Source organism: Balaenoptera ricei, chromosome 19 (genome assembly GCF_028023285.1).
Source record: "Balaenoptera ricei isolate mBalRic1 chromosome 19, mBalRic1.hap2, whole genome shotgun sequence".
NCBI lineage: Eukaryota > Metazoa > Chordata > Mammalia > Artiodactyla > Balaenopteridae > Balaenoptera > Balaenoptera ricei.
Window position 1 is genome coordinate 16,978,109 of NC_082657.1, and position 24,197 is coordinate 17,002,305.

The window sequence follows — 24,197 nt, forward strand, 5'->3', positions numbered from 1 at the left end:
GACAAGGCGGGGCCACATGGGGCCAGTTTATTGCAGTTAAATACCTCTCTCTCTATTTTTTTTGTCCATTTTTTCCATAAAGAAAATTAGAACACACTCACACACCCAAAGGGGAGCAGGGTTCCAGAAACAAGAGGTGGGGTGGGACATGGCCTCCCTGCGTAGGTCCAGGCCCCAGGGCTGGCCCCCCAAAGGCTCCCCTCCTTCCCATAAGCACCCTGTCTCAGTACCTCTAGAGTCCAAGGAGGCAGTGGGGTATGGCAGGGGCTCTGTCCTCCTCCCTCTTGCCTCCAGGTGAGACCACTAGAAGTGCCAGGGCTGAGTGGGGGCCAGGAGAAGGGAGACAGACAGACGGGCAGGGAGGATATTGTTTCCAAGTTGAGGAGAGCAGTGGGCGCTTATCCACAGAAATGCATTATTTCTCCCCATTTTTTGTTAAAAATCTACTATAAAAAAACGCAGCTGGGGGAGGGGCGTCTGTCCCTCTCTGTGCTAAGGGCTGGGGAAAGGGACGGCAGGGGCCCGGAGGCGGCCCCCGCCGCACGCACGGGGCGGAGGGCGTCACTGCCGGGTGCTCTCGCCCACCATCTCCAGGTTGTGCTGCTGCAGCTGGGCACGGAGCACGGCGTTCTCGTTCTTCAGCTCCTCGATCTGCCAGACACGACGGGGCACAGGCAGCCAGGGCTGGCTCCCCGCGGCTCGGGGCTCCTGGGCGCGCCCCGCCCCCCTCCCAGCCCTGCCGCTCACCTGCTGCCTCAGGAGCTCATTGTCCATCTGCAGCCGCTCGGCCTCCTTGAAGGTCTCCTGCATGCGCTGGTTGGTCTGGCGCAGCTCCCGGATGTAGTCGCAGGCCTTCGACAGGATCCCTCCTTTACTCTGGGGGGTGGGCATGAGCATCAGCGGGCACTGCCCGCCGGCCGCCGCCCACCGGCTCAGCCCCGGACGACTCCCGCCTCTGGCGGTCAGGCAGACTCTGCGCAAGGGGGTTGGGGGACGGGCCCACCACAGCACTGAGGGCCCGAGGGCACTCACCGCTCCTGTCTTGCTATTATCTGTGTTACAATCTGGAATGATTTTTGAAAGCTGGACGATCCAGTTGTTGATCTTGTCCCTCCGCCTCCGCTCCACTGCAGTAAGAACAGCAAGAACAAGGCTGTGTTCACAGCACTCCCTCTGTGCCGGGCGATTCACCTCCTAAGGCAGATGCCATGAGAGCCGAGGCCACCCAAGGTCACACCGCCAGCAAGTGCGGGGCTCCGATCTGAACCCAGGCAGCTGGCTCCAGCCCACTCCACGTCGCTCCTCAAGAGGAACCCTCAAGTGCCACACGTACCTAAAGGCAGAATCGACAGCTGGGGGGCTGCAGGGTTCGCTTTGTTTACCTGCCCAGCGCGTTTTCAAAAATTTGAATCAACATTTAAAAATTAGGAAACTTCACCTAACAATTGGCCTCTTTTGAAAACTGGAGTTGTGGCCACAGTGGGCACGTGTTCTTGGCAGGCAAGAATGGGCCAGAGCCCTTTACACAGGACCTGGGCACCCCTCTCTAGTCCCCACGGCCCCTGCATTTGATTCTCCACGGTGCTCGGGTCTCCCCAAAGCTCTGGGCCCCATGATCCCATTTCTCTTTTCATCTTTAAAATCACGGTCTGACCACGTCTCACCTCCACTGGAAGTCCTCTTCCAGGGCCCCCGCAGCAAGTCTCAGCTTCCCCGGCTGGCACTGCAGCTCTCAGGGGCCTGGCCCGTCAGGGCACTGGGTCACCCAGAAAGAAACGCTACGAACCCTCTCTTGAAGACCAGGTTTGACAAACTACTGGCAGATTTCACTTGAAAAGTCCAGATTTGTGACTTATTTCATAAAACACCACAACCTCACTGTCTGCTGAGTTGCGGGGAAGCTGCCCCCTTCAGGCGGGACTCGTACGTGTCTTCGCCCTGCCTTCTCATCGGGCCCGTCACGGCCTATGACGGCGGCCGGGGGTCTGCCTGCGCGGCAGCCTGAGACCCCTGGTTTGGGGCTCACTGAACAAAGCTGTCCCAGCCCTTCGCACTAGGCACTTGCTGGGGACACACGAGAAAGCCCAGCTGCCCCTGCGACTCTCACCCACACTCTCATCCCCCTGCCAGGGCAGCCCACGGACAAATGCAGGTGGTGTCTAGAGAGGAGCGGGGACTGTAGGTGGGACCTGGCAAGGAGGGCAAAGGGGTATTTTCTCAGGGCTGGGAGACTGGGGGAGAGGTTGGGTGAGCGTGAGAAAGTTGGGGTGAGCCAGAAGCATGCCCCTGACTCCTTTCCTCCGTGGAGGCCAGCCCCACCCCTCGACCCGGCCGCTCCCTCAAAGGATGGGCCTGGCCCCTAACAGGCACATCCAACTGTCTTCTCCGGGCACTTGCTCTTGCCCACTCGCTGCTGACCGGTCCTGCCAAGTACCCCCCACTTTGGCCTCGGTGACAACACCCTCCCACGTGGACTCGCTTCCTCCCTCACTCTCCTCTCTTTCCGCCGAAACCTCTCCCTACCACGGTAAGAATGGTGCCCAGTATTGAGCTTTGCCTGACCCTGGCCCCGGGGTCAGCGAGGGCACAGACCTGGGCCCCATCACCACCGCGGTGAGTGAACCTTCCCAGCGAGGACGACCCTGTCTTACGGTCTTTGGGGACTCTGTGGCCCAAAACAGCAGTGGAGCTAAGGGTCCGCCCAGGCCTGGCAGCACCGCCCACCACGTCCCTCAGCAGCGCGCTCCATTCTAGGGGTCCAGCTGAGGAGCTCGAGAGGAGATGGCTGCTCGGTTCCTTCGCTGCCCTCCCGCAGCCCGGCATTCTTGAGCCTGGGCACCGCGCTGCAGCCGCATCCCCCACACACTCCTCACTTCAAGCCGCGGGGGACAGCAGTTCGCATTTGCTTCTTCAAAACTTACTGCCTGCCCTACCGTGTGCAGGGCACTCCGCGAGGCTGAAGTCCACGGCGGACTCAACCTCTGTCCTGCTGGCACTCACAGCACCAGCGTGACATGCACGTGAACACGAGACACCGACGCCACAGGACTGTGTGTTATAACTGAAGACTGTATCGAGGGCCTGGGGAACGCCAGGGTGGAACGATGCATTCTGCATAGAGTGAGGTGGGGTATATCTTCAGAGGAGGATTTAGAAAGGAAACATTTGGGCTGGTTTCTGAGAGGAAGGACATCAGGCAGACAGGCATCAAGAAACCCAGAAACGGTGATATGGAAACACCTTGGAGGGTGCTGGGGGTGGCGCAGGGGGGGCAGGAATAGATTGTAGAAACAGGTTGTGAAGCCCTGAATGCCCTGCTAGCAGGTCTGGACCTTGTCTTCTCTTCCCCTAGGGGTCTAGGCCCTCGAGTCTAGGGCCTTTCTTGGCAATGTGGTCAGGCCTGTGGCTTGGGAAGACCACTTCGGCACAACTGAAATGGAGGAAGACCAGTCAAAACCAAGGCCATGTCCATTCCTCAGAAGGCTTAAGTCACACCTATACAACGTTTAAAACACAATTTAGAAGCAAAATCTGCCAGGACTAATGGGAGAAATGGGCAAATCCACAAATGTAAGACATCAACACTCCTCAGCAATTGACAGGACAAGTAGATAAAAAAATGAGGATAGAAAACCTGAACACTGTCAGCCAACCTGACCTAGCTACCACCGACGGAACACTCCACACACAGCAGCAGATACACTGTCTTTTCAAGCACACACGGAAACTTTCACCAAAATAGACCATATTTGGGGCCGTAAAAGTAAGTCTCAACGAACTTCAAATAACTGAAATTATATACATAGAATATGTTCTCTGACCACAACAAAACTCACTTAAAAATCAGTAACAAAAAGATAGCCAGAAAATCCATAAACATTTGTAAGTTAAACAACACACTTCCAAATAACCCATGGATCAAAGAAGAAATCATAAGGAAAACTAGAAATATTTTTAATTGAATGACAAGAAAGCACAACCTATCCAAATGGGATATAGCTAAAGTAGCATTGGACTGAAATTTGCAACTGTAAAGGCTTAAATTGAGAAAAAAGAAAGGCTTAAAGTCATCTTAAGAGGCTGGGGGAAAACCCCCAGCAGATTAAACCCAAATTAAGCAGAAAAAATAAATTAGTAACAGTACAAGTGGAAACCGATGAAATAGAAAAAGCAACTCAAAAATCAAACTTGATATAAAGACCTGGATTTCTGGCTTCTCAGAGGTTCTGGCAGCAGTGGGCCCAAATTCTGACACAGCAGCGATGGCTGGCACCATGAGGCCACCCTTCAGGCAGGACAGACACGCAGACCCCAGTTCTCCACAGGGATCACCACTCCCCTTTCTGCCACACCAAGTATCCTGACTCCCTCAGGCCCCTGAAGCATCTGCGGCCCAGAGATGGGCCCCTGTGGCACCAAGAAATGTGGGAAAGAGGGAAAAAGGAGACAGAGCTGATTTGAGGTCCACTTCGGCACAGCGTCTCAGGGCTTGTGGATGTGAGGGAAGAAGAGGGCAGAGTTGAAGTGGCCTGGCTCTCAAGTCTGGCTGGGGTAATCATGACAGGTGTGCCTTTTCCTGCTCTGGAAAAGGGAGGCTTTGGGAAGGAGGGACAGAAGGTTCTGTCTTGGACAAGTTGAGTGTGAGGTGTTTCAAGGACAACCAGAAATGGAGATTTTGAACGGGCACTTCAAAATATGGGTGCAGAGGGGCTCCAGAGAGATGGAGCAGAAAGACAGCTTTGTGCAGTGCAGGGGGCGGGGGAAGCCCTGGGAGGACATTAGGGGGCAGTCTCTCCTTTTTGGAATCACATACTTTTCCGGATAAAGCTCGCAGACGCTCTCCCGGGAGAAACGACAAACACCGACAACCAGGGATAGGGTCTCGGGGATACTGACCATCCCTGGGCCTGATGTTTCACCCTCCTGAGACCGCTAGAAGAAGGGGCTGGACCTCAAGAAACACTAACAGCCAAAGCACTTTCCAAAACTCGCCCATTGTGAAGAGTCACCTGGGGAACTTGTTGAAACACAGAGTCGCAAGCTCCCCCTCCGACCTACCCATTCAGCACCTCGTGAGGACAGCCGTGACTGGGAAGCCCTGCTCTCAGGAGCAGGCTGGAAAGGAGAATCAGAGCAGGTAGAGCAGAAAGGAACATTCCCGAAAGGAGGGGAACGGGCAGGGTCAGATGCTTGGAGCGCAGACGGGAAAGGAAGCCAGTGGATTTGGCAATGAGGTCATCACGAGTGACCTTAAATAGAGCCGTTTTGATAGAGAAATGAGCCAGACTGCCAAGGGTACAGGGAGGCCAGGCAGAGGGTGGGTCAAACACTCTGCAGGTTAGGAGAGAGTGGGCAGGCCACAGCTGGAGGGTAAGGGCAAGGTCACGAGCGAGACTGATTTTTACAGGATGAGGAGGAGTCAAGACTTTGGAGCTGGATTAATCCAGTGACAGGCAGAGTGAGAGTAGGGTGGAGGGTGGCTGGCTGGTCTCCTGACAGAGTCGTTAGCTGCGGTCTTACCAGATGGCACACCACCCTGCTGGGGGCTCACGACTCAACGTGCTGCACCCCCACTATGAGCCTCTGGGGTAGTCGTGTGAACGCATTCTTAAGAGGACTAAACAGGCGCAGAGGTTAAGAACCAGCCTAAAGTCATACGACCAGAACGCAGTAGAGCCAGGACTGCCCAGGTAGCCAGCTGGAGACCCCTGCAACCCGTCACACCCAAAACCAAGCTCACACTCACCCCTTCCCTTTAAATGAACCTGACCCCGTCATGAAAGCCTGATTCACGAAATCCTGATTCTGCACCTTGTGCTCTTCTGCCCCACAGCTCGGGCCCCCGCGAGCCCCGTTCAGGCCCCGCCCTGTCTGAGGCCCACAGCTGCAGTCACCTCTTGTTTCCCTAGCCTCTGGTGCCCCATCACCCTCACCATCCAGCCTCCACACACAATCCCTCTGCTTACTTCCCCTCGAAGCAGAATAAAGATCTAGGAATGGGGACCCTGGGAGGGCCTCTGACAAGGCCCCACGTGATCTGGCCCTGGCCAGGCCACCCACGACTCCACCAACTTCCTCTTATCTTTCCTGAAACCTGCTCTTCTTCAGACACACCAAGTCTGTTCCAGCCCAGGCCTGGGTGTTTGCACTTGCTTGTCCCTCGCTGCCTGGGACTCTTCCCATTCAGGCCCCTGCTCAAGCGTCACTTCTAGAGAGGCCTACAGAGCACACTGCCGCCATAACCCTCCATCTCCTTACCCGGGCTCATCTTCCTTCACGTGACACATGACTTATGTTCCCTGACGTCTTATTGTAGCTTTCTGTAGTTTCTGTCTCTCCCACCAGAATGAACACCCTGTGAAAGCCAAGGTGTCTGTTCCATTATCTGCGGCTGTATCTGAGGCCTAGAACAGGGGCTGGCACACAGTACGTACGTGCTGAATGAATGCCTGAACTCACTGAGCAGCTTAAATCACAGCCGCGTAAGCCCACCCCTCAATCAAACACCTTTAGGACTCTCAGGCCCTCACCCTGACGTTCAAGGCCTTCCTTGACCCTCCCAACTCTCTCCTCCCAAGCACTCCACATAGAACCTCTGCTTGAACCAAACCAGCACCCACGAAGCAACCTCACTCCACCCTGCTTTCCTGTGCTTCCCTCTGCTGGACAGGCACTCCCAAAGGCCACCTCCCTGGGGGAAACATCACCTGATCCCCCAGTCAGTGTTCAGTCAAACAGCCTGAACTACTCTGAGCTTCCTGGACACCCCAAACTAGGCCCCAGACCTGGCACGGGGCATGTACTGCCCAGCCTAGTATCCACCTTCAGGAAATATCTGCTGAATGATGGCTATTTGCGTGGAAGTGTCCCCTGGACATGCTCTGGCCTCAGCCAGAGACATGGACTTCTTGCAGTTTCATCTTCAGATGTGCTCTTTCTCAGACCAGAACTACTTCTGGAAGCTAGGCTGGCAGGGGCATGGGGGGCTTGAGCAAAACAGCTGCTTCGCGGGAAGGCAGGTCCAGGCGAGCCAGACCAACCCAACTTTCCAAGAGGAGCAGGAAATCCATACACAAATGTGCAACTTGCCATTTAAAATATTAGTAATTAATTCAAAGTCACTAGCCAGGCTGATAAACACGCTGCAGCTCACGCCTCCTGCCTGCTTGCTCCTGACAGTGAACCTCCACACTTCCGCTTTTCCAGCATTCGACAAGCACTTCTCACGCACTTGTCGCATGCCTGCTGATCTGCGACTCCAAGCACCGGGCCAGGCTGTGCCCGTGAGGCCCAGCAGCTCCACCCTGACCTCACCTTCATTATGCTGAGCTCTCCTTCTCTCATCCCGTGGTGTCCTGGTTCCGTCGATTTTCCTAGAAGAGAATAGAAAAAATAGGCGCATGTTACCTCCAGCCCATTGGTCCAAACGTTTATTGAGGAGTCAGACTTAAAAATGATCTCTGCAATACATATCCATATGCAGAGAAAGAAAGAGAAAAAGAAAGAGAGAGAGAGGGAGAGAGAAAGAGAGAATGTGGTATTTTCTTTACTTAAACCAAAGAAACAAAAACCAACCAAAAAATATACCAATTGCCTGCCGTGTACTCAACTGCCTGGCTCCGATTCCAGAAACACATTCCCTTCCTTGGGCCCCCACACCAGGCCCTCCCAGTGTCCCCTACTCCTGGGACCAGGTCTCCTGCACATACGGGGAGTAGGGGTGTGTCCGGGGTGCAATTGTCCTCTGCGTTCCTGTCTGAAGCACGTCCTGGGGCGTCATCATGACATAGAACTGGCCTGCAGGAAAAGTAGGGGTTAGTGCTAAAACTGGTGACAGAGTCGGAACTGGCTGGGGGAGCTTCCCTCCCTGCTAGGTCTGTTGCCTCCCCTGCCTTCCGCCCTGGCCCCTTCCTTCCTTTACCTCCAGCCTGCAAGCTCTGCTCTGTGGTCTGTACGGACACAGCCGTGGTATCTCCCACACTGGACGCTGGGAAATAGGCAAATCGTGCCTCCCCACTGACAGCCTCAGCTGCCGGGCTGCCACCATTGCTGAAGGGATTTTGGATTACAGCCTAGGGAGTAGGAGGACAGAGGCCACCCTTAGCCATCTTTGTTCCCCAATCCATCCCCTAGTTGCCATATTTGATGTTTACTGCATTCTCTAGGGAGAGTGGGGAACCCCTCTGTGTGTGCCACTCTGCCCTGTGTCTCACAGCCCTGGAACTTGACAGATACTCAGCAATCACTTAGTGAACTGACCCACTTTTAACTCTTAGAGACTTTCCTGTTACCGTGATCCCCCTTTCACAAAAAAAAAAAAAAAAAAAAGAGGTTCCAAAGGTCTTGCCCCACGTTTCACGGTGCAGAACAGAGATTCCACCTGAGGGCCTGAAGGCAGCATCTTGGTCCCACGTGCCCCACCCCCTGGGGCTCTCCAAGAACAGAGTTCAGTGTCCCTTCTCCATCCCCCCAGGGGTTGCTGGGCACCTACCAGTGGGAAGGGCGCTGCGGGACCTGGGGGCACAGAGGCAGCAGCGGGGCCGGGGCGCTGGGTGGCCCCATCCACACCCACCTGGGTCACAGCCTGCTGCCCCCCCGCAAAGGCAGCCGTAGACACGACGCTGACGGCGCCTGCTGTGTCGCCCTGGCCGTCCAGCTGACCATCAGTCACCTGGACTACGCGGTATGTCACCTGCAGGGGGCGGCAGAGAAGGAAGACCCGCGCTGGGGCCCGGGTAGGGGCCAGGTCCGAGCCCCTCCCAGTCCGCCCACTCTACCCGGGGCTCAACCCTCCACTTGCCCGCCGGTCTCCCGGCCCGCAGGCTCACCTGTCCTCCATTATTCTCTGTGCGGAATTGGTACTGGATGTTGTGGTCGCCGAACGCCGCCTGCTGGACGCTGGCGATGGCCACCGCCGTCTGCTCCTCCGCCCCAGGGCCGTCCCCGCCTGCGGTCGGAGGAGGGTAGGGGGTATGGTCAGAGGTGGCGCGGGCCAGGGCGCTCCCAGTGCCCTCCCGGGCGCAGGTCGCGGCCCCGGTGGGCCCCGCGACCACTCACCTTCCTGCAGCTCGACGCCCTCCTCTGCCTCGGGTCCCTTGTCGTGACTGCGGGGAGGACGGGAAGAAGAGAGGGTCAAGGTTGCCCGCGCCCCCGCCCCTTCGCCCAGGTGCAGGGCCCCCATCCCGCCCGCCCCAGTCTGGGGCTGCGGCACCGCCAGGTCCGGGGGCCAGGGATATTCGCGCGGGTCCTCCCTCCCTCGCGGCCTCCATTTTGAGCTGGGCCCGGCGGCCGCTCGGGATCATGGCGGCCCGGCCGCCAGGCCGAAAGGCCGGGGCCAGGGCGCGCGGGGGCGCGGACCGCCCGGGCTCCCTTACCTGGCGGCGGCAGCAGCAGCGGTAGCCGAGGCAGCAGGATCCAGACCCGGGTCCAGCATGTCCATGGGGGGGGTGGGGGCGGGGGGGGCGCCGGGCCCGGGGGGGAGGGGAGGGGAGGGGAGGGGAGGGAGGGAGGGAGGGGAGGGGGCGGGCGGCCGGGGGGGCCCCGAGCCCGGCGCTCACGCCGCGCGGCAGGAGGGGACGGAGGAGACACGGGAGCCGCTCGCGCTGATCACGGGGACAAACAGTGGGGTCATGTGAGGAGGAGATGCCGCCGCCGCCGCCGCCGCTCCTGCAGCCGCCTCCGCCCTCTCGCCCGCCGGCCGGCTCCCGGCGGCTCTAGGCTCCGGGACGCAGCGCAGCCGCCCCCCGCCCGCTCTACGCGGCCCTCGGGCCTCCTTCCCTGGGTAGTCGCCGCCGCCGCGACTTTTTTTTTTAACCCGGCCCGCCCTGGATGGCCGCAGCCTCTCCCCTGGGTCGCCGGCTCGCGCGTCCGCCGCCCGGCCTGGCCCAGTGCGGCGGCGGATCGCTGCTGCAGCCACCGCCGCTTTCTATTTTTTCCCCCTTTTTTTTCCTCCTTTACTTGAGCTGCGCGCGCGCGGCGGCGGCGGCGGCGCGAGCCCGAGGCCGATGCGCGCGGGGGGGAGGGCAGCCCCCGGGGAGCGCGCGCGCTGTCTGTCTCCGATGGAGGGCGGGCGCGCGGGCCCGGGTGTCGGCGGGGCGCGAGGTCGCAGCCGCCGCTGCCTCCGCGGCCGCCGCCCCGGCACCCGCCGGCGGGCCGCCCGAGTGGTACGCGGGCCCGGATGGAACGCCGGGGAACCCGGAGGAGGGGCTTTGGTCGCCGGGAACGAGGCAGGCGGCTGGGTTTGGAGACAGAAAAGTAGGTCGGGGGGGAGGGGTGGATGGGGTGGAAGGGGAGAGGAGCGCGCACGCGCGCCCCCGGCGGCCGCGCGGAGGTGCGCGAAGGCGGGGGCCCGAGGCGCATGCGCACGTCTGGGCGGGGCCGGGGGCGCGCACGTCTCGGCGGGGCGGAGCCAGCGTGGGGCACGTATTCTTGGCCGCCGAGAGATGGGGAAGGCAGAGCCGGTCCTTTCCTCCTGGATCAGGACGCAAGTCCCAAGAGAGAACTGGACATGCGGCCTTTTGCAGACACACAGCAGCTGTCCGGGCTCCCCACCTCGCGCAGCAAAACAAACGCTTCCCTCCAGACTTAGGACTTGTGATCATAAGTTTTATTAGTCTTAGGAGGAGAAGATCATCGATAGTTCCTCAAATTTTAAAAAAAGTACAAAAGTTACATACAAAACGTTGAGATCAGACGACTAAACTTTCCCGACTCAGGCCCAAGTTCTGCAAGGGAAAAAGAAAGAAGGATGTGAGCTGGAGAGGACTGGAGAAGAGGGTCCAGGAAGGCTCTTAGAGCCAGGTAGGGCCGTCCACTCACCTTCTTAAGCCTCCGCTCCCGTGAGGCCTGGGAGTCAGTCTCAGAGTAAGGGGGAGGCGCCGGAGGGTGGTAGGCTTCCTCTTCTTCCTCCCTGTAAGGTCTCCTTCTCTCCGCTGGCCCCTTTTTCCTCAAGGCCTCTTCTAGTAGCTGCCCATCATATTGGGGGTCCCCAGACCTGGAGCCATCATCTGGAAGGTCCCGGGAAGGGTGGTAGCGGGCCCTAGGGTCCGCATGAGGGCGGCCTCTAGACCTGAAGTCATCATAGTAGGGATCCCGGGAGTGTGGGAAGTGCCTTGAGTCGTCTTGGTCTTGGTCGTAGTCGTAGAGGTCATCACGGCTGCGGCTTCGGGGGGGTGCACAGGCCCGGCCTCTCCTCCCACTACTTGGGGGAGACCTCCCTGATTCAGCAGAGCCGGGCCGGGCGAGGTCATCTAGAGCATCCACAGAACGGGCTCGGGGCCGCCCGGCCCCCCAGCCACTCCCTGGCCGGTCCAGGGGGGGCTCTTGTTCCCACCTCCTCGAACTCCGGGGGGAGTGGTGACCCCATTCCTCATCCCGGATCGGGGTGAGGGCAGGGCCCCGGGAAGGCCGGGATCTCCAGTCGTCCTCATGGAGGGAGGTGACTTCACTCATGGCTGTGGGAAGGAAGGTGTCACTGGTGGGAGGAGGTCAGGACCTAATGTCAGGAGCCCTGTGGTCCAGCAGTGTCACCCACTTGGCTCATATACTCTCAAGGGGGCCCTAGGCTTTTCATCTGTTTAGTGATGATCATACACTTCACTGTGGCCATGGTAGGGAATGAGGGATTGTGTCCAGGATTTGGAGCAGGTATCAGGGAGACATGTTTCCCCCAACCCCCACAAGAATCCCTCAGACCCCAAGGCTCCTCACCTCGCTCTACACGGCCATTTGGGGGACCAGGTCGAGAAGAGTCAAAGTTGGCCAGCTCCTTCTCCATGTAGTACAGGACCCGCATGGAGTCGTCCTGCTGGTTGGCCTGAATCCTATAGCCACTACGGATTTCTAGGGACAGGAGTTGGAGATGATCAGTTTGGGAGGTTGGATGCTGACCCAGCCCCCTCCCCTATAGGCATGTCCAACCTCATAAGGATTGGTTCTCACCAGAGGTCACGTTGCTGTCTGTGTCACGAAGCAGGGGTACCTGGGAGCTGTGGCCACCAACTGGGGGAGACTGGCTGTCAGGAGCAAAACCCTGCACTCCCAGCCCCCTCTCCTCTGCCCCCAATCCCCCCTTCCAGCCCCAGACCCCTTAATGGCCAAATATCCAGCCTACCCCCTGCCCCAGCTGCTCCCGGCTCCCCCTGACCTCACCTGAGCTATTCCTGTCGAAGTCTCCAGAGTACCCGTTGTACAGAGGGCCCATGGGAATCATGGCTGGGGGCGGCGGGGTCTTGGCAAGGGAGAGGTGGGCATAGGTGCTGGGGGCGTAGATGCTTGGGACGCCTGAGGTGGCAGCTTTGCCTGCAGCATACACTGGGGAGGACACACATAGCATGAGAAGGCCCCCAGGGGCCACATGCCTTCTTCCCACCCCCCCCCTCCCCCCGTTCCCCCCCCCCCCCCCGGGCTGAGGAGCTTCCCTAGGTGCTTGGTTGGTTTCTGCAGGGTCCCTGAGGTTAGGGGACATCAGCTTCATTGAATACACACCTCCTGTGCCATTCCTCACAGAAGTTTCAGGATGGGGGGTGCATATTGGCAGCCGGCGGCCCTGATCTGGTAGGCCAGTATGTTTTGACAGTTCGATGGTTTGCCAACATCTGACAAGGTTTTACATCAAACTCTCCTGCCAGCTTATCACAAGGTGCGGCCACCCTGGACCTACATTCCTACAGAGCAACAGGGGCAGAGGCGCCCTATAGATAAAGCTCACAAGCCTGAAAACAAGTATTCCCTTTGGCAGCTGAGCCCTTGCTCTAGAAAAATGGATCATCTTGCGGGGGGAATCCCATGCCTGCTCCCCTCTCACGCCTGCTCGGTCCTCCCCACAGGGTCTTGCAGACCCAAATGTGATGGGACTCAGTCTGAGGCAGGAGCTTGGGAGCCTCAGCGTTCACTCGCCTCAGCCAAGCGGCAAAGCGTCTCCTGTAGCGTTTCCCACTTGGGGGCTGCACCCACCCCGCCCCCGCCTGGTTCTAGGCTTGACAGCTCAAGGGCAAATCCTCCTCTCCCTGCCACCTTCCTCCCCAGGCAAGAGGCTGGGTTCTGGTGGCTGCTTTGAGGCAAAAGTCACGGGCCTGGGCAAGTCACTTCCTCCCCGGGACTCCAGCAGGAAGATGGAGTGGGGAGATGGGCTCAGAAAGCTCCCTTCACCTCTGATTCAGCTGGGAAGCAGAAGGCTCAGTGCTCAGCCCCACCCCACCCAGCCCCGAAGAAGCCCTTCAGCGGCTCAGCTGATGTGCCCTTTTATATTTAATTGTGGGAGATGCTGCTCCAGGACAGCTCAGCAGGACTGTGGCTGTGACAGAAACAACAGGGCCTCCGGCAGGGAGTTAATGGGACCTCGGTTTGGGGTAACAGGGTCTCAGGATGGAGGAAGTGGGGCCCTGGGACTGGCATTTGCAGTCCTGGTCCCAGCCTTAATTAGTGGGGTAACTGCGAACTTGTTTGCAGCCCTTGGGGATTCCACCCGACCTGTGAAATGACCAACACCCACCGCCCGAGCAGTAAACAAGAAGCTCTCACTAAAAATGATGAGAGGGAGAGGGGATGGCCAGCATGGGCCTCCAGAGAGCAGTGGATTTCTTTTTTCAGGGCCGCGATGAAGCAGGTTGCCCACCGCTGAGTTCAGTGACCGTAAAGTTAGCCAGCATGGACTGAGACGCGGCCCCGTGCTGGGCCTGCATTCACAGTGCTCCCTTGATGCTCACGACGCCCCCGTGACGGCGGGACCCTTGCAGAGAAGGAAACCAGCGGCTCGTCTGAGGTCACATGGTGTGAGTGGCAGGGTTCTGATTTACCAGCGCTGACAGCAGCAATGTCCAACAGCTAGTGGGCGGGGAACGCTCTATGTAGGCCAAGCCCCGCAGTTAATGCGGGACACACCAGGTCACCGGATCCCAACTCACCCTGTACAGCGGGCTCTACCATGGCCCCATTTTACAGAGGAGGAAACTGGGGCTGAGAGGGGAGGTCATTCACTGGGCTTCCCAACAGGTAAGGTGTCCAGCCAGGCCTCAAACCTCCACCTGCCCAAGCTTGCAACGACTGCCTATGATTTTACCTGGACCATATTACACTGGAGTTATGGCACGTGGAAACCTTAAATATGAGGATGCCAACACACAGCCATCTGAGCTACGTGGGTAATTCTTTCCACCACCTTGGCCTAGAAATCAGCAGGTGCCAGGAGAGGGGCAGGTCTGTCCCTCTTTTGGTCTCCCATAGTCTAGGTGCTCCTAACACGTAAAGTTATTTATTTCTATCTACCAACATCATCTCTTCATCAACTAAAGATATGGTGAACTTGACAGTGATGAAGGAAAAGGTGAGGTGCCCGCACTAAGAACTAGTAGGGAAGTATGCTTTCATGGCCCACTTTCAATGCAAGGAACAAGAGAGCAAATATGTCTGAATATAAGAAAGTAGCCAGTGTAAACTTCCATGTCAGAGTTGATGAAAATAGTCATGCGAACTTCCCAACAACTGAGTGCAGAGGTGCCGGTTCACCCAGATGCTCTCTGGAAGGCAACCAGGGAACCGGCAGTGCTGAGGTCCCTGAGGAAGGGGAACGGGGCAGCTGGAAGAGGGAGACTCTCTCTTCCTTTCCACCCCTGTTTTGTTTGCTGCTTCTCCCTCCATCTCTGGTCCCACGTCTAATCCCAGGCCTGCAGGTACCCACTCTGAGGCGCTGGATGTGTCCTGAAACGGCATCCGTGGGAAATCTGGAGTGCTTTTGTGGATGTGGGTTGTTAAAAGATGCTTAAATTTGCTGGGGCTGTAAACCTTGTTTGGTTTCTCACCTTTTTCACTTAGATTTTGTTTTTATTTTTTTATTTTTATTTTTTTTGGCCATCCTGCGTGTCATGTGGGATCTTAGTTCCCCAACCAGGGGTCAAACATGTGCCCCCGGCAGTGGAAGCGTGGAGTCTTAACCATTGGACCGCCAGGGAAGTCCCCAAGATTTCGTTTTTAAAGGGAGTTTTACTTTCCGGTGAATAATGTTTTGTACTATTTGAATTTTTTTTTTTTTTTTTTTTTTTTTACCACGTGCATAAATTATACTTTCAAAAGGAAAGACTCAAAATAAATGAAAAGTAAAAAATAAGTGAAGAGCTGAAGTATGTAAATGATAATCTAAAACAGCAGGTCCTCCTTGGCCCACTTTCTCCCAAATTGCTCCCCTCAAAACCTCCAGACCGGGACTTCCCTGGTGGTCCGGTGGTTAAGACTTTGCCTTCCAATGCAAGGGGGCGTGGGTCGGGGAGCTGAGAACCCACGTGCCTCAGGGCCAGAAACCTCCAGACCGGTGAGTGGCACCGTCCCGGGAGGCAGGCAGACGGCCACGTCCTCTCCTTGGGCCCAGGAGGGAGGCCGGGCGGGGGCGGACACGCGAGGGGCGAGGGGCACTTACGGGCCTCTGGGCAGCAGCACTTTTCGGGGCAGCAGGGGCACCTGACGTAACAGCAGCAGGTGTGGGGGCAGCACTGACACCAGCAGATGCCCAGCAGGAGGAAGACGAGGAAGGCAGCCAGGCAGACCACGACCACGAACAGCCAGTCTGCGGAGAGACAAGAGCCGGCCCTGAGCTGGGAGGCCGGGGAGGGGACAGGGGTGCGGGCAGCGGGGGCCGTGCGGAGTGAGGGTGGGGCAGGGGCCGTCTGCACAGCTCTCCGGGAAGCCGCAGCCCTCGCTGGAGTCTCCACACCAGGGGCTGGCGCGCAGCTGCAGAGGGACGCCCGCTCCTCTACAACCCAGGCCGGCCCCAAAGTTAGGGAACTCTCCCCAGGCTCATCTGGACAAGGCAGTGAACGCAAGGCGACCCGGCCGGAGCAAGATAGGCTGTAGCCTTGAGAGGGGACAGAGAGCCAGCTGCCCAGATCCCGACCCCCAGAAGAGCACTGCAGGCACCAGTCACAGGAGCCCCCTGCCTACACCCCAGGCCCCTCGTCAGCCAGCCCAGCCCACCCCACAGCCCAGAGCCAGGTCACTAGATGCCGCGGAGCCGGAGTCAGGCGGCGTTATTAGTGGGGTCTGAGCGAGTGGCGTTTAGGGTGGGGAAGAATACTTGGACAGAAGCGGTAAGTGGTGCATGGGGGACTCCACCCCCCCCTACCTTCCATGGGCCCCGCCTGAAAACCGGGTAAGAGCTCAGCCACCCCAGAGGTCCTGCCTGGAGGGACAAAAGAGAGACAGATTATGCTGCCCCTGCCCTGAAGCCCGGCTCCGGGGTCATCAGGGTGGAGGTATGCCCTGCAGAAGAGGTGGGGTCGGTGGACTAGGAGGGTCCTAGCATGTGGTTCCTGCCCCCATCCCCCCATCCTACGTGGGTGCTGTTTTCCAGATTTCCATCACGTAATTCACGCACTCTCTCCCGCCACGGGGGATTCTATTGCCCAGAAGGGTTCCAGGATATATCCCATGGGTTCTGAAGGATCGACCTCAATTTGGGACTCCATCTCTTCCACACACACGGGTCCTATCGCCCCAAAGGGTTCCATCCCAGGTGAGTGGGGCAGTCCCTGTTCCCCCAGGCACAAGAGGCACAGTATGCTAGGGCCCATGAAAATGTTTTGTTTTAAAATCTGAAGAAAAAAATATGACAATACTGAATATGTAACAATGACTTGTCTTTATAACAACACAATCATAAAATATAATTTTTTTTTTTAATCCAGAGGAAGAGGCCCTTGAAGGCGAAAGTGCCTACAGCCCATAAAAGTCACGGCATGGCCCTGGTTCTCTGCCCACCAGGGTCCCCTACGCAAGTTTCATGGCGTAGCTAGTGCCTCCTTTAGGTGCCGCCCGGCACTCTGTACCCCGCGAGAGCTGTACCTCAGGGACATCTGCACACCCAGCTGTACACCAACAAAGCTCTATCCAGAGCTCAGCGCCCCATGCCACATGCCCCTAGGAGAAGGTTCTAGCATGCAAACCAGCGGTTCTCAACGTGTGGTCCTGTCTGGGAGGCCAAGCCGCTCTACTGATAACACTCAGCCATTGTTTGCCCTTCTCACCCTCCTTCGCCAGTAGAGGTGCAGGCAGGGGAGCTTTCCACAGGCTCCATCACATGTGATGATGTCATTTGCTCTGATGGTAATGGACCGTGTGCTTGTGTGCCAGATTCAATTTCTAATATGTTAAACAACTATAAATATAACCCACAAAAACTTAAACAAAACTTCTTTGAGACCCTCAATAATCTTTTAGAGTGTAAGTGGGTCCTGCGACTAAACTTGAGACATGCTGATGTAGACTGTGCATTTTGCCAAAGAACACACAAGAGTTCTCTGGGTCCCTGGTGCATGCATTCTGTCACCCAGACATGAACCCTGTTGCATGATCTGAGCACCCTGGAGCGTGCTCCCCCATCATGTGCTTGTTCACACATGCGTTACCTTGCATCGTGCATGGGATGATGGCAACGTGCGACCTGGCAGCATCTCACATACAGCACACACCACGCGAGACTATATGTGTCCGCCGAGAACAGAGCATCTGGCTAACGGCAGCATCCCTTCCACACATGGCGGGGGGGGGCTCACAGCCGGGCGGGGGCTGCTGGCGGGTACCCCAGCCTGCCCCTGAGCTTGTAGAGGCAGCCGAGCTTAAGGGGAGCACTAACCATGCAAGCCACGCAGTGCCATCCCAGCAGGGCAGAGGGCCAGGTTCCCATGCTCTGGCAAGGGACGCCGGGGTGAGAGGTGGCCCTGGGGGTGGGGCAGAAGCCTCCTCTCAATCACATACGCCATCAACCCTCCTCGCTCGCTGCCCATCAGCTCTAACCATTTCTGTATTTTTAAAAACTGAGACTGGGAAGAGGCAGAAGCCCCATTTCTCTCCACTCTTGGTTTGGCTCTGGCTTATCTGAAATGTTGCAGCGGGCGAGGGGTCCCTACCCTGCCTGGGGTGCAGGGTACAAATAAGCCCAAGTGACTGGTGGTGCTGTGAGGGGAGAACAGAGCAGGCAACAGAGCCCAGAGAGTGAGCCAGAGGGCAGAGAGCAGAGACACAGCAGTGGCAGAAGAAGCCCCCGACCCCGTCCCTCAGGGCCCAGCCCACTCACCGAGGACGATGAGCTCTGCGAAGGCCTCGTTGTTCCCCTGGAGGTCCTGGGCTGAGACCACAGAGCAGTAGTACACACCGCTGTCCCCCCAAGCCGTCTGGTCAAAGGTCAGGTCAGCATCTGCGTCAGGAGGAGACGTGTGAGGGCACCTCGGGGGAGGGGTGCCTGATGCCTGCAGCCCCCGCCATGAGCACGTGGGGAAGGGGGCTGCAGACGGACGAGTGAAAATTGAATCACTCATACCAAGGGCGCGCGACCTCTTAGGCTCGGTTCTGAACACTTAACGCGGGGAATTTCGAGAAGGCTGTCAGGTGGCGCTGTTATCTTCCCTGTCTTGTAGAGAAAAGAGGTCTGGTGAAATTACTGATGAGCGTACAACTGTGGCAAAAACCGGGGTGGCGGGGCTGGGACGGTCTGACTCCAGAGCCAGCACTTCAGGCTTACGCCTTCCTCTGTCCCACGTCCCAAAGCAAAAGTCGACTCCCCGACACGACCCACCACGGAGCCTAGTGCAGACCCAGGGGCCTGGGTCCTGGATAAGGAGGCAAAGATAAACAGGCCAGGTTCCAGGAATCAGGAGCCGCCCAGGCATGAGAAGGCGGGGATGTGAGGGAGATACTTAGACCAGTTCCCTCGTCCTCCAGCCGCTTCCAGGTCAGGCCCAGGGCTTGGGGACGCTCCGTGAAGCAGTCCCAGGCAAGGAGCCTGTTAATTACACCAGAAAAGTTTCCGCACGTCCCGTTTCCTCTCTGCTCCTCAGGCCCTAATTAGTTAAATCCCTCCGGCGATTCACCAGGGACCAGGGCGGGACAGGGTATGAGGTGGGGCTCTCGGGGCCACTCCACCTTAGGCCCCTGGAGGACAGGAGGTAGGAACAGGCCAGAGACAGCACCCCCAGAGGCCCACAGCCTTTCTCCCCAGCTGCTCTGGCTCTCTGGCTCCCTCGGACCTGCCTACCACCTTGCCCCACGGACCCCCTGCCCTTCCCCAGGACAGTTCCGAGGGCAGCCACTGCGTGCGCCCCGGTCCACAGCACCTGGGCATCAGTCAATTGCCAAAGGAATGAAAGAACCGGAGCCTCCTTCATTCTTTGGAAGGAAGACCTCACATCCATAGAAAAGCCTCCTCTCAAGGTCTATATACACCATTCCAAACGCCTTACCCTGGCTCACAAGGCCCGTGCAGTGACACGGCCACTGGTCGCCAACCCAGCCTCATCCCTCCCACTGTCCTTCACTCACGAGACTCCAGACACACTGGCCGCCTCACTGTCCCCCCACGTGCTGGGCTCACAACTGCCTCAGCCTGCGCTCCTGCTGTCCCTCTGCCTGGCTCTGTGTTCTCAGACTCTCAGAGGGCTGGTTCCATCCTGCTGGCACAGCTCCCCTGCCAGACTCTGCCTAATTATATCAGCCAGCTTAGGGGATGACTGGCCATGATCCCATCCCCAGGAGAAAGCGGGCTCCAGGCAAGCAGAACCTGGTCTGTCTTGGTCACTGCTGAGTCCCCCAGGGCCTGGCCAGGATCTGGAAATGAACCCCTTCCCTCCTCATGCTGACCTTCCTTAGTGTTCCGGGCACGTGGCTATATTCGAATAGGCGCTTGATACAGTCATTCGATATGTGACACACGATTACTGAATGCATCTGATGATGTTCCAGGGAGTAAATGAGGCACCTGGTGTACTAAAGAGCAACAGTTCTCAAAGTGTGATCTGTGGGACCTGGGGTTCCCCAAGACCTTTGCAGGGGATCCCTGAGGTCAAAGTTATTTTCATAATAATAGTAAGATATTTGCCACTTAATCTCATGAGTGTAGTGTGGAGCTTTCCAGGGGCTACATGTGTGTGTTATCACAATACATTGAATGCAGAAGCAGCTTTGAGAATCCAGCTTCTATTCGGCCAGACTTTAAGGAGATGTGCAAAAGTAGAAAAGCAATGCCATACATTTTCATTAAAGTTTTTCATTTGGAAAATATGGTTATTTTTTCATAAAAGTATGTTATTTATACTAATCTACAGAGTTTATTATCATCAATTAAAATTTTTTTTTTATCTTCTCGGTTTTCTAGCTGTAAAAACAAAGCTCTTTGAGGACCTCAGTAATTAAGAGTGTAAAGAGGCCCTAAGACCCGCCCTAAGACCCACACGTTTGAGAACCACTGCTATAGAGGACAGGTGTGAACCCCTGCCCTTACATGGCTCAGATCCTAACTGGGAAAGAGAGACAAATTAAAAATTTAAACATATCGAGGATCAGGTGGTGGTTAAGCAGTACAGAAGGCAGACAGGAAGTGCCTCTGTTGTAGAGGTGGGGACCGTGCGGAGTTTAAGTGACCCGAAAGGTAGGGTGACCTTGGGCGCAGATACTCCCCTTCGTGGTCACGTATCCAGCCCCCAGCTATTGATCTCTTACTATGTGCTGGGTCCTTCTGCATATGTCCTTTCATGGAATCATCCTAAAACTCTAACCTACATTCTCCCAAATCCTCCAGATGCTCCATAACACCCTCTTGGCCCATCCTTTTTTCCACTTGTATCTTTAAATCAAACTCTAAAAATGCCTCTTCAAAACCAGAACCCAAAAGCAGGGCCCCGCCCAAAGCCAGAGGTGGGCGGGAAGGCAACCCCTAGGCCAGCAAGAGCTCCTAGGCCAGAAGCTAAACTCTGGGCTCCAGTGGGCCGGATCTGGGTCTCAATGCGTTTTGTTTGGCCTGCACAATGTTTTCAAAACCCATGAAAAATATCACTTTCCGGCTTCTTTTGATCAGTTCTAAGGCCTGGGCCCACCTCCTTCCTGCAAGGCGCACCCTGTTCCCAGTCTATGTCTGGTCCTGACATCACCTGGGCTGGGCATTGCTCTAACTGTTTTAGGTGCAAGGAGAAAATGCCGGGTCTCCAATTGGGAACAGGAGCTGGGCTTTCCTCCACCTCCCTGGGCCTCTGGTTCCTCATGTGCACACAGCAGAGGTGGCCCTGGTGACCTCAGGAGGGTCCCATGAGCTCTCAGGTCCAGCGCTACTGAGTGGGGGGCATATGGGCCCCAAGCAGCCTGAAGAGGTAGAAACAGGGCCCCAATCCAGGCACCCACATCACCCAAAGGACGGAAGAACGGAAGGGGAAGCGGGACCCACCAAAGCTGAGGGACACAGCTCTGGTTTTCCCAGGGTGACTTTCACTTTTAAAACCTGGGCCATTGGTGACCCTAGGAATTCCAAAGGGAACTCTGCTTTTCTCCATCCTCAAAGCTGAAATGGAGGAAGCTCCCATGGCTACTGGGCTTCCTGAAAGGACATACGCACAATGGATGTTTACAAATCATGGCCTATATCAAACATGGGCCCAGGTCAAGGCAACTTGAAAGACCTGGGCCTGTGGGGCCTCTGGAGCAGGAAGAATCTGCCCCAGATAGAGCCTGAAGGTCACCTGAGTTCTGGACTCAGCAAACGGGGCACAATTCCAGCCAGCCTTCAAGGGCACTCTCAGGGCTGGAGCCGTCCTGACAGGGCTGTCCGGTCATAACCTGGTCCAGGCTGGAGAAGTCCCTGGATTATGGGGTAGGGGCCTACACAGGTTGAACCCGCAAGAAGCCGTTTATCCACAAGAACAGCAGGATGCTTCGGGCTCGCTGCCCATGGAAATTCAGAGCCAGCAGGGCCAGTCCCTCCCCAAAACAAGACTGACACGCTGGGTCCCTGCCCGTGGTCTAGACAGAGGGTGGGAAGGACTGTGCTCCAAGGCCTGGTCTCTTGGAGTCTGCAAAGGGATGCCCTCTTCCCTCCTCTGCCCCCAGGCCCATGATTGAAACTCTAATCCTTGTTGAAGCAGGTGAGCCTTCGTCCCTCACCCACTGCTGCCCATCACCCTCCTCTCTGCCGGCTAGATTCTTTAGGGTGCAGTCCCAGTTCCTCTTCAAATCACATTTGCAGCGGTTTTAAGGGGTGAGCTCCGAGTCATGATCACATATCACCCAGGTCTGTTTTCTTTGTAGCACTTTGCAGCACACTCTGAAATTCTCTTACTCTTTCTTTATCTGCTTGTTTGTTGCCTGTCTCATCCCACAAGAACATCACCTCCTTGAGGACAGGGATCTTGGCTGACCTGATCACCCCTGTAGCCCCAGCACTGGTTACCATAGCTTCTGGCACTTAGAAGATGTCCCATAAATACCAAATAAATGGATGAATGAATGAACGGCTTCCCCACTGCCCTTTACCTGGTTCCAACAGGCACCTCCTATCAGCAGCTAGCATTATGGTGAAGGACAAGGGTTCTCAGTGCTGCCTGAGTTCAAATCCCAGCTCTAGCCCTTTACTGGCTGTGCACCAAGACAAGCTACTTGATCTCTCTGTGCCTCAGCTGTCCTGAATGTAAAATGTGGGCATAAAGCACCTGGCAAGTTGTGGGCTTTCTCCATTAAAATCCCTCACCCCTTCGGTTCACTCCTGTTACCTCCTCAGTGAGTTCTTTGCTGAACGCCCTGGGCAAGCAAAGGGGTTACTAGCTTGAAGACTAGACCCAAAGTGTCTGACTTAGAATCCCACCAGCTGTGTGACCTTGTGCAAGTCACTTTACCTCTCTGGGTCTTTGTAAAATGACAATAACAGAATCTACCCACTCAATTACTGTGGTCTAAATGAGTTAATCCATGTCAACCTGGATTACAGCCTAGCACACAGGAGGCCCTTTATGAGTTGTTACTTATATAAATTCTACTTATTATTGCTGATATTACTAGTATTATTATAGAACCCCTGCCTCTCTCTCCATTACCCACTTTTCTTTATCTTCAAGCACTTGATAGTATGTGTTGTGTTTATCTTATTTGTCTCCCTCACTGGAATTCAAGCTCCAAGAGGGACGGGATTTGATGATTTTGTCTACTGCTGTATATCCAAGGCCTCAAACGGTGCCTGGTATACGTTAGGTGCTCAATAAATCTTTGCTGTTAAATAAAGGGATGGACGGATGGGTAGAAGGAAGGATCCCTCCCTCTGTCAATCCTTTCAGACACTGGTGCTGACGAGCTTCCAGGTGGGGACTCCAGGTTGGGCATGAGGAAGCCGGCGCCACCACCCAAACCAGCCCCAGCCCATCCCCTGCCTTCCCCCCTCCCCACCCCACATACTTCCTGTGATGGTGATCCTCCGGCCCTGGTAGTAGTCTCCCAGGGTCACGGCATTGCCCTGTTTGGTGGCCACAACCCTGACGGTGCGCACGCTGTCCTGGCACTCCACATAGGGGTTGTAGCCCGGGTTACCAGCCGCCAGCTGGGCGTTGAGCTGGTTGTCAACACTGGCTGGGGAGAAGGCATCAGCGATGCGGTCCCGGCAGAAAGACTTGTACTTCCAGATCACGATGGGCGCCGTGGGGGTCGTGGTCGACTGGTAGGTGCAGGGCAGGGTCACGGGTTGGAATAGAATCACCACATGGTAGGGTTGTGACACAGTCACCTGGATGGCGCCGGCAGGGGCTGAGGACAAGGAGAGTCAGTAGAGGGACCGCTGTGAGCTCAAGGAGGTGCTTCAGCAGGAAGGAGCGACATTACTTGTCACCAGCTTGACATTTACAAGTGTACGGTTTTACAGAGCGCCTGGCACACATTGTTCCTTAATCCCCAAGACCGGTGAGGTGGCTCCGATAATCATGCCCGTTTTATAGACCCAGGGGGCTGAAGTGGCCGGTGCAAGGTCACATGGCCAGATGCCTTGGAACATCCTGTCCACCCCTCTTCCCAGAGTGTGGCCTCTGAACCGCCCCAGCCCCCTCTTCCCTTGGCCATTCTGTCATGGAAAGGGCCTCTCTGTGGCCTGTACAGGCAAGCCCAAATGGCCCCCCACAAAGCCCACAGTGCTCAAGGCCCCCCTTCAAAAACAACCACCAAGTGTTCCAAGTTACTCCAAGTTCTGTGAATTTGGAGGGGGGGGATTTTGGAGTTGTTTGGACTGCTTTGCATACAACAGTTAAAGCCCCCGTGTAATGTCTCCACCAGCCTCCCACCTCACCCCACCCAAAACCATCTCAAATGAACACGCCAAAGGTGCTTGCTGAAAAATAAAGTACCTCTGATACCCTCACCCAAACAAACATCAGATACAGCAGAAGATGGTTTCCAGACAAGTCCGTGAGTCCCTT

At 56.6% G+C, this 24,197-nt stretch overlaps 2 protein-coding genes and 1 long non-coding RNA gene across 9 annotated transcripts in view; 1 reads left to right on the plus strand and 2 right to left on the minus strand.

Moving 5' to 3' along the window:
* On the minus strand, positions 1 to 9,968 carry USF2 (upstream transcription factor 2, c-fos interacting). 2 transcript variants are annotated; one of them, XM_059905044.1, is made up of 10 exons: positions 9,375 to 9,968; positions 9,058 to 9,104; positions 8,829 to 8,947; positions 8,573 to 8,692; positions 7,922 to 8,072; positions 7,710 to 7,797; positions 7,315 to 7,373; positions 1,033 to 1,127; positions 748 to 876; positions 1 to 651 (listed from the first exon to the last, which is right to left on the minus strand). In XM_059905044.1, the coding sequence occupies exons 1-10, from the start codon at positions 9,437 to 9,439 to the stop codon at positions 562 to 564; spliced, it is 963 nt and encodes a 320-aa protein (XP_059761027.1). In that variant the 5' UTR covers positions 9,440 to 9,968; the 3' UTR covers positions 1 to 561. The 2 variants fall into 2 exon arrangements, with proteins under 2 accessions (XP_059761027.1, XP_059761026.1); XM_059905043.1 differs by having other exon boundaries at positions 8,492 to 8,692; positions 9,375 to 9,967.
* LOC132353676 (uncharacterized) lies at positions 9,151 to 17,191 on the plus strand. 5 transcript variants are annotated; one of them, XR_009499066.1, is made up of 5 exons: positions 10,100 to 10,254; positions 13,591 to 13,772; positions 13,993 to 14,137; positions 16,340 to 16,501; positions 16,674 to 17,189. It is a non-coding gene; the product is annotated as an uncharacterized LOC132353676 (long non-coding RNA). The 5 variants fall into 5 exon arrangements; XR_009499065.1 differs by lacking the exon at positions 10,100 to 10,254 and adding an exon at positions 9,151 to 9,217 and having other exon boundaries at positions 13,591 to 14,137; positions 16,674 to 17,191; XR_009499062.1 differs by having other exon boundaries at positions 13,591 to 14,137; positions 16,674 to 17,191.
* The window catches only part of LSR (lipolysis stimulated lipoprotein receptor), a 14,647-nt gene continuing 1,034 nt past the window's right edge, over positions 10,585 to 24,197 (minus strand). The window contains exons 2-10 of one of the 2 annotated variants that reach the window (XM_059905039.1): positions 23,191 to 23,535; positions 18,062 to 18,181; positions 16,112 to 16,168; positions 15,410 to 15,556; positions 12,151 to 12,312; positions 11,941 to 12,000; positions 11,710 to 11,841; positions 10,819 to 11,453; positions 10,585 to 10,724 (exon numbers count right to left, since the gene is read on the minus strand). In XM_059905039.1, the coding sequence (XP_059761022.1) occupies positions 10,689 to 10,724; positions 10,819 to 11,453; positions 11,710 to 11,841; positions 11,941 to 12,000; positions 12,151 to 12,312; positions 15,410 to 15,556; positions 16,112 to 16,168; positions 18,062 to 18,181; positions 23,191 to 23,535 (1,694 nt within the window). In that variant the 3' untranslated portion in view covers positions 10,585 to 10,688. The remainder of the gene's footprint in view (positions 10,725 to 10,818; positions 11,454 to 11,709; positions 11,842 to 11,940; positions 12,001 to 12,150; positions 12,313 to 15,409; positions 15,557 to 16,111; positions 16,169 to 18,061; positions 18,182 to 23,190; positions 23,536 to 24,197) is intronic. The other variant, XM_059905040.1, reaches the window with a different exon arrangement.

Excerpts from the sequence above, each read along its gene's own strand:
- USF2 (XM_059905043.1), bottom strand. The coding sequence starts at position 9,439 with ATGGACATGCTGGACCCGGGTCTGGATCCTGCTGCCTCGGCTACCGCT. Across the intron at positions 8,693-8,828 it reads CAGAGAATAATGGAGGACAG|GTGACATACCGCGTAGTCCA; the intron begins GTGAGCCTGCGG and ends CGCCCCCTGCAG. Across the intron at positions 652-747 it reads ATGAGCTCCTGAGGCAGCAG|ATCGAGGAGCTGAAGAACGA; the intron begins GTGAGCGGCAGG and ends CGTGTCTGGCAG.